The sequence below is a fragment of the Nerophis ophidion genome, linkage group LG18 (assembly GCF_033978795.1).
Source record: "Nerophis ophidion isolate RoL-2023_Sa linkage group LG18, RoL_Noph_v1.0, whole genome shotgun sequence".
NCBI classification, from domain to species: domain Eukaryota; kingdom Metazoa; phylum Chordata; class Actinopteri; order Syngnathiformes; family Syngnathidae; genus Nerophis; species Nerophis ophidion.
Genome location: NC_084628.1, coordinates 30605550 through 30614966, shown reverse-complemented (window position 1 = coordinate 30614966; position 9417 = coordinate 30605550). Strand labels below are relative to the sequence as shown.

The 9417-nt window shown below is 45.9% G+C and overlaps 1 protein-coding gene across 1 annotated transcript in view; it reads right to left on the bottom strand.

Moving 5' to 3' along the window:
- Positions 1 to 416: 416 nt before the first annotated feature.
- Positions 417 to 9417, bottom strand: part of LOC133537107 (contactin-5-like) — a 125080-nt gene continuing 116079 nt past the window's right edge. The window contains exons 21-24 of the mRNA XM_061877972.1: positions 4728 to 4914; positions 4476 to 4588; positions 3056 to 3224; positions 417 to 964 (exon numbers count right to left, since the gene is read on the bottom strand). Coding sequence (XP_061733956.1) covers positions 864 to 964; positions 3056 to 3224; positions 4476 to 4588; positions 4728 to 4914 — 570 coding nt within the window. The 3' untranslated portion in view covers positions 417 to 863. The remainder of the gene's footprint in view (positions 965 to 3055; positions 3225 to 4475; positions 4589 to 4727; positions 4915 to 9417) is intronic.

Below are 9417 nucleotides of genomic sequence, written 5' to 3'. Positions count from 1 at the left end.
AACAGTATACTCTGGCCAGTATGGACTCAGCAGAGGCTAAACGACTGACAGAGATCCTGCGCGCCCAGGAATCACGACTCGCCCGACAGGAAGATTTTCAGACGGCGATGGCAGCGAACATGGGTCCCCTCGCCTCCCAGCTGCAAGGACTACTCGGGCTGTTTCCTCGACTGGCGTCCCAGCCCCCCATGCCAACCACCGCTCCCACTCTGTCTTCACTTCCTCCCGGAGCCAGATGTAAGCCGGCCCCTCCGGAGCTTGCATTCATGTTGTACTTATATTAGTTACTCTCAGGGCCACACACTATTACACAGACAGAAAAGCAAGCCCAAATAGGCAACTATGCTTCCCAAACAAACCCAGAAAAACAATAGAAACAACAACTGCATATTTGTGTAATAAAGAAAAGCACTCGATTTAAAAATAGACATGACATTTATTTGCCAGCGGGGGCGCTACAGAGGTTCACTCTCACTACTTTCTCACGTCCGACGAACCACGAAGTCAAACTTTTGGTCTGGGAGTAGAAAACAGGAAGTAGTTGCGTAGAAAAAGGTGGGCGAGTACCAAAAAGAAGGATTACTGAGAGTTCTGACCTAAAGGTGGTCTTGGGGGGGCTAATCCTTGGCAGATCTCCAGGGATTGTCCACACCTGGCAGTCTGGGAGTGAGTCCATGAGAGAAGGTACCAAAGGTTGAAGAAGTCCGTGGTCGCACTCGCGTCGAGCACCACAGCAGCGAGGAAGAGGAAAAACCAAACCGCGCTTTTGTACTCCACACCGTCCGTTTCTTCCAGAAGTCCTCGGGAATCACAAAGCAGAAGACCAGCGAGTTCTTCTCCCCCAGGAAGGAGGACAGGAAGTCTCACCAGGAAGCTGACGGCACCAGGAGCAGGATCAGCATCGTCCACGTCAGCTTGTCTCTGCACACGTGCAAAGAAACATGGCCGCTCTTCACCCGCACACCTGGGACCACCACACACGTTAGTAAGTTAGTAGGAGTGTCCTGATATCACTCTGTCACTCCCCGTATCATACTGGAGACTGGCGTGGTGGTCCAAACCAATCTAGTCCCATACGATACCAGTAAGAGTGTCCTGATACCACCTTGTCCCTCCCCGTATCATACTGGATACTGCAGTATTGCCCAAACCCATCTAGTCCCATTAGGTATCAGTAGGAGTGTCCTGATAATACTCTCTCACACCCCGTATCAGATTGGAGTAGTGGCCCATGCCCATCTAGTCCGATAAAATAACAGTAAGAGTGTCCTGATACCACCTTGTGTCATACTGGATACTGGAGTATTGCCCATACCCATGTACTCCAATACGATATCAGTATGAGCGTCCTGATAACACCTTGGCACTCCCTTTATTGTACTGGAGACTGGAGTAGTGGTCCATACCCATCTAGTCCAATACAATGTCAGTAGGAGTGTGCTGATACCCCTTTGTCACTCCCCGTATCATACAGGAGACTGGAGTAGTGGCCCATACCCATCTAGTCCCATACGATATCAGTAGGAGTGTCATGGTACCATATTGTCACTCCCTGTATCATATTGGAGGCTGGAGTGGTGGCCCATGCCCATCTAGTCCCATATGATATCAGTAGGAGTGTTCTAATACAACCTTGTCACTCCCCGTATCGTACAGGAGACTGTAATGGTGGTCTACACCCATCTAGTCCCTTACGATATCAGTAAGCATGTCCTGATACCACTTTGTCACTCCCAATATCATACTGGAGACTGAAGTAGTGGCCTCCATAACCATCTAGTCCCATACTATATCAGTAAATGTGTCCTGATACCACTTTGTCAATCACACTATTGTACTGGAGACTGGTGTACTGCCCATATCCATGTAGTCCCATACGATATCAGTAGCAGTGTCCTAATACATTTTTGTCACTACCCGTATTATACTGGAGACTTGAGTAGTGGCCCATAGCAATCTAGTCCCATACGATATCAGTAGCAGTGTCCTGATACCACCTTGTCACTCCCCGTATCGTACTGGAGACCGGAGTAGTGGTCCATACCCATCTAGTCCCATACAATGTCAGTAGGAGTGTGCTGATCCCATTTTGTCACTCCCCGTATCATACTGGAGACTGGACTAGTAGCCATACCCATCTAGTCCCATACAATGTCAGTAGGAGTGTCCTGATACCACCTTGTCACTCACCGTATCATATTGGAGACTGGAGTAGTGGTCCATGCCCATCTAGTCCCATACAATGTCAGTAGGAGTGTCCTGATACCACCTTGTCACTCACCGTATCATACTGGAGACTGGACTAGTGGCCATACCCATCTAGTCCCATACAATGTCAGTAGGAGTGTCCTGATACCACCTTGTCACTCACCGTATCATATTGGAGACTGGAGTAGTGGCCCATGCCCATCTATTCCCATATGATATCAGTCGGAGTGTCCTAATACAACCTTGTCATTCCCCGTATTGTACTGGAGACTGAAGTGGTGGTCCATACCCATCTAGTCCCATACGATATCAGTAGGAGTGTCCTGGTACCACTTTGTCACTACCCCTATCGTACTGGAGACTTGTGTACTGCCCATACCCATCTAGTCCCATACAATATCAGTAGGAGTTTCCTGATACCACCTTGTCTCTACCCGTATCAAACTGGAGACTGGAGTTGGGTCCCTACCTATCTAGTCTCATACAATATCAGTAGGAGTGTCCTGATATTACTCTGTCACTCCCACTATCGTACTGGACACTGGAGTAGTGGCCCATACCCATCTAGTCCCATACGTTATATGTAAAAGTGTACTGATACCACTTTGTCACTCCCACAATGACATCAGCCCCATACGATATCAGTAGATGTGTACTGATACAACCTTGTCACTACCCATATCCTACTGGAGACTGGAGTAGAGGCCCATACCCATCTAGCTCCATATGATATCAGTATGAGTGTCCTGATCCCACCTGGTCACTCCCCGTATCGTGTTTTTTTCGTTTGTTCTTCTAAAAAGAGGACATATTTCTATGAAAATAAGCTGACAAAGTAGTTCCTCACCAGAAGACGTGACAAGTCGTACTTGTGAGCACAACGCTCCTTCCCCACCCTCACTGAGGACTCGCACCTGGATGACGTAGGTGCCGCCCTCAGGAAGGGAAAGTGCGCTGGACGGGTTGATGGTGCGGCTCACCTGGCGGTGACCTTTGCCCTCTTGCTCCAGTAACACCTGCAAATACCAAAGACTGTTGGACTTAGTCCTCAGAAGCAATACATCTGTGTTACGTCACTCTGTTTTACAACATTCTGTGTTACAACATTCTGTGTTACAACATTCTGTGTTACATCATTCCGCGTGACATCATTCCATGTGACATTATTCCGTGTTACGTCACTCTCTGTTACAACATTCTGTGTTACAACATTTCGTGTGACATCATTCCATGTGAAAATATTCCGTTCTGCGTCACTCTGTGTTACAACAATCTGTGTGACATCATTCCGTGTGACACTATTCCGTGTTACGCCACTCTGTGTTACAACATTATGTGACACTATTCCGTGTTACATCACTCTGTTACAACATTCTGTGTTACAACATTCTGTTACATCATTCCATGTGACATCATTCCGTGTGACACTATTCCGTGTTACGTCACTCTTCCGTGTTACAACATTCTGTGTGACATCATTCCATGTGACACTATTCCGTGTTACGTTACTCTGTGTTACAACATTGTGTGACACCATTCCGTGTGACATTATTCCGTGTGACACTATTCCGTGTTACGTCACTGTTACAACATTCTGTGTTACAACATTCTGTGTTACATTATTCCGTGTGACATCCTTCCGTGTGACATCATTCCGTGTGACATCATTCCGTGTGAAATTATTCCGTGTTACATCAATCTGTTTTACAACATTCTGTGTTACAACATTCTGTTACATCATTCCGTGTGACATAATTTTGTGTGACATTATTCCGTTTTACGTCACTCTGTTACAACATTCTGTGTTACAATATTCTGTGTGACATTATTCCGTGTTACATTAATCTGCGTTACAACATTCTGTGTTATATCATTCCTTGTGACATCATTCCGTGTGACATTTTTCCGTTTTACGTCCTCTGTGTTACAACATTCTGTGTTACAATACTCTGTGTGACATTATTCCGTGTTAGATCATTCTGTGTCCTGAAATTTCATTATGCCATTCTCTTTAATAAAATTACATCACAACAGTACATTTGAACTTGTTACATTTTCTGTGTTACGACTTTCTTTGTCACGACATTCTGTGTTACATCAATCTGTTACTAGATCCCATGTTTCAACATTTTGTGTCATGAGATTTCGTGTTACGACATTGAATGTCATGAAGTCCTGTCACGACATTCCATTTTACCGCGTTAAGGTATTGTGTGTTACGCCGCTCTGTGTTACCATGACCAAGTGTGATTACAAGAAGTCGTTACCATGTACCCGATGACTTCAGACTCGTTGTCCTTGGCCTTGACCGGGTCCCAACTTAAAGACACGTTGTTGCCCTCTTGGATCCACAGCAGGTTGCTTGGAGGTTGCAAAGGAGCTGAAGAAGGACAGAACAACCATCAGGGGAACCATCAGGAGAATAATAAGGAGAATCATCAGGAGAACCACGAAAGAACCATCAGGAGAACCATCTGAGTGTCCTCACGCTGAGGCCACCATCTTGGCAGACCACTTACGGGCTTTCCTGGTGTGGGCTGAGACGGTGTCGCTGGCAGGACCTTGGCCGATGTTGTTGAAGCCTCGGACTCTGATGAAGTAACCTGTGTTTCCTTCTAGACCTTCTAGCACCATGGAGGTCTCGTTCTTCAAGGTTCTCTGCTTCCATCCTAACTCCTCTTTCTCCGTATCTTTCCAGGAGCTCACCTGGTGACACCAACACACACACACCTGGTGACATCAACACACGCACCTGGTGACACCAACACACGCACCTGGTGAGAGCAACACACACACCTGGTGACACCAACACACATGGCTGGTGACACCATCAACACACACACACACACACCCGGTGACACCACCAACACACACGGCTGGTGACACCAACACACACGGCTGGTGACACCACCAACACACGCACACACACGGCTGGTGACACCACCAACACACACACCTGGTGACACCACCAACACACACCTGGTGACCCCAACACACATACCTGGTGACTCAAACACACACGCCTGGTGACACCACCAACACACACACACACACCTGGTGACACCAACACACACACCTGGTGACACCAACACACACACCTGGTGACTCAAACACACACGCCTGGTGACACCACCAACACACACACACACACCTGGTGACACCAACACACACACCTGGTGACACCAATACACACACCTGGTGACAACAACACACATACCTGGTGACACCAACACACACACACACCTGGTGACACCAACACACACACCTGGTGACACCAACACACACACCTGGTGACAACAACACACATACCTGGTGACACCAACACACACACCTGGTGACAACAACACACATACCTGGTGACACCAACACACACACCTGGTGACAACAACACACATACCTGGTGACACCAACACACACACCTGGTGACACCAACACACACACCTGGTGACAACAACACACATACCTGGTGACACCAACACACACACCTGGTGACAACAACACACATACCTGGTGACACCAACACACACACACCTGGTGACACCTACACACATACCTGGTGACTCCAACACACACACACACACCTGGTGACACCAACAGACATGCCTGGTGACTCCTACACACACACCTAGTGACAAAGCTAACACACACAGATGGTGCTACCAACACACACACCTGGTGACACCAATCAATCCAATCCAATCCACTTTCTTTATATAGCACATTTAAACAACAAAATGTTTACAAAGTGCTGCACAACACCACTAACACACACACACCTGGTGACACCTACACCCACACCTGGTGACACCAACACACACACCTGATGACACCAACACATACACATTCACTGTGTGTACTTTTAATGTAGCACTCTGTGTACTTTTTAATGTAGCATTATTTGTACTTTTAATTCAGCACTGTGTACTTCTAATGTAGCACTCTGTGTACTTTTTATGTAGCAATGTGTGTACATTTAATGTAGTATTGTGTGTACTTTTAATGTAACACTGTGTGTACTTTTAATGCAGCACTGTGTAGTTTTTATGTAGCAATGTGTGTACTTATTGTATGAGTGCCAGCATAAGTGTGTGCATGACAGCAAGCATGAGTGCGAGCATGAGTGCGTGCATGAGTGCGTGCATGACAGAAAGCATGAGTGCGAGCATTAGTGCAAGCATGAGTGCGAGCATGAGTGCAAGCATGAGTGCAAGCATGAGTGTGTGCATGACAGCAGGCATGAGTGCAAGCATTAGTGCAAGCATGAGTGCAAGCATTAGTGCAAGCATGAGTGCGTGCATGAGTGCGTGCATGCCAGCAAACATGAGTGCTAGCATTAGTGCAAGCATGAGTGCAAGCATGAGTGTGAGCATGAGTGCGTGCATGAGTGAGTGCATGCCATCAAACATGAGTGCTAGCATTAGTGCAAGCATGAGTGTGAGCTGGATGCAATCTTACTTGGAGGGGAGGAAACAGGTGTTAGAGGTGAACGACACCATGTCCCCTCCCATCTCAGTAAGCTGTGGAATCCCCAAAGGCAGTATACTAGGACCTTTACTGTTCCTAATATACATAAATGACATGCCATCAGCATGCCACTGTGAATTGTTCCTGTATGCGGATGACTCGGCCCTGCTGGTGTCCGGTAAGGACAAGTCACAGGTGGAACAAATCCTCAGTGCTGAACTCCTCAATATTTGCACCTGGCTCGCTGACAACAAGCTATCCATACACTTAGGTAAAACGGAATCCATCCTATTTGGGTCCCATATCAAACTTAAGAAGGTCAGTGACTTTACTATAAAAGTGGGTGACATTGTTATCACCAGGAAGGATGAGATCACCTACCTAGGTTCCATTCTAGAGGCTAATCTTTCCTGTGATAAAATGGCAACCAAGGTAATCAAAAAGGTCAACCAAAGAATGAGATTCCTCAACAGAATCTCCTCTCTGGTCAACAAAAGCACCTTGAAGATTCTTGTGGGAACTCTCAATCAACCCTTTTTTGATTCCGCTTGCACCTCCTGGTACCCCAGAACCTCCAAAACCCTCAAATCTAGACTCCAAACATCCCAGAATAAGCTAGTCCGGTTACTTTTAGACCTCCACCACAGATCACACCTCAATCCAACCCACTTCCCCAAAGTGGGCTGGATCAGGGTGGAGGACAGAGTAAAACAACTTGCACAGAGCCTAGTCTATAAAATCCGCTACCCCTTCCTGATACCGAAGTACATGTCAAACTACTTCCTTAACGTAAATGACCACAATAACCCCAACACCAGGGGGAGCTCCACAAACCACGTTGAACCCAGATTCCGATCTAACAAAAGTCTTAACTCATTCTCTTTCTATGCCACATCAATGTGGGATGCACTCCCAACATGTGTAAAAGTTCATCTCTATATTCCTTCAAAACCGCTCTAAAACAACACCTCCAGGCAACTTCAACACTTTACTAATACCCTCCTCCATTCACATCCCATCTCCCCGGATTATAAACAACTCAAATGTACTTCTAATGTATTTACTTGTTCTTATGCTATGTGAACTCACTATGTTCTCTGCTGGCTGTACATATCCTACTAAATAAGACCTACACTGTTTCAATGTCCACATTTCTCTGTTGATGCAATTGTTGATGACTGAAGTACTGATATCAACCAAAGCTCCTCATCCCACCCCCCGGATTGTAAATAATGTAAATAATTCAATGTACATACTATGATGATTAACTTGTGTGATGACTGTATTATGTTGATAGTATATATTTGTACCATGAATTGATTAACGTCGACCCCGACTTAAACAAGTTGAAAAACTTATTCGGGTGTTACCATTTAGTGGTCAATTGTACGGAATATGTACTGAACTGTGCAATCTACTAATAAAAGTATCAATCAATCAATCAAATGAGTGAGTGCATGAGTGAGTGCATGCATGAGCGCAGCGCATGAGTGTGTCCATGAGTGCAGTGCATGAGTGCATGCATGAGTGCAGCGCATGAGTGTGTCCATGAGTGCAGTGCATGAGTGCGAGCATGAGTGAGTGCATGAGGGCAGCGCATGAGTGCGAGCATGAGTGTGTGCATGAAAGCCAACATTAGTGCGTGCATGAGAGTGTGCATGAGTGCATGCATGACAGCGAACATGAGTGTAGCATAAGTGCAAGCATGAGTATCTGTATGAGTGTGTGCATGAGTGCAGCACATGAGTGTGTGCATGAAAGCCAACATGAGTGCGGGCATGAGTGTGTGCATAAAAGCCAACATGAGTGCGAGAATGAGAGCGTGCATGAGTGCGCGCATGACAGAGAGCATGAGTGCAGTGCATGACAGAACATGAGTTCTGGATGTTGTAGTCGTAATGATTTGTGCAGTCCTTTGAGACATTTGTGATTTGGGGCTATATAAATAAACATTGATTGATTGATTTATTGATGAGTGCAGTGCATGACAGAGCATGAGTGCGTGCATGAATGTGTGCATGACAGCGAATATGAGTGCAAGCATGAGTGCGTGTATGAGTGTGCGCGCATGACAGAGAGCATGAGTGCAGCGCATGAGTGCAGTGCATTAGTGTGCACATGACAGAGAACATGAGTGCAGCGCATGAGTGCAGTGCATTATTGTGCACATGACAGGGAACATGAGTGCAGCGCATGAGTGCGTGCATGACAGTGAGCATAAGTGCCTGACAGAGAACATGACTGAAGTGCACGAGTGCAGTGCACGAGTGCAGTGCATGAGTGCGTGCCTGACAGAGAGCATGAGTGCAGTGCCTGAGTGCGTGCATGAGTACATGCATCAGTGCCTGCATGACAGAGCGCATGAGTGCAGTGCATGAGTGCGTGCAAGACAGTGAGCAAAAGTGCAATGTATGAATGAGTGTATGAATGTGTGTATAGAATAGAATAGAATAGAATAGAGTTTTATTGTCATTATTGCAATGAACAGGTTCAAAGAACAACGAAATTGGAGCAGCTCCTCCTAAGGTGCATATACAATATGGTAGTATAAATTAAAAAAAATAAATAAATAAATAAAAAATAAATAAAATAAAAAAAGATAGAGATGACAGATGTATCTATGTATACATACATAAAACATTATTTCACATTGTAGTCCAAAAAAATAGAAAAACATTTAAACATTACACATGAGGACATGATGGACATATGGACACTCAGTGCCTGTTTAGTGCTACTATGGCT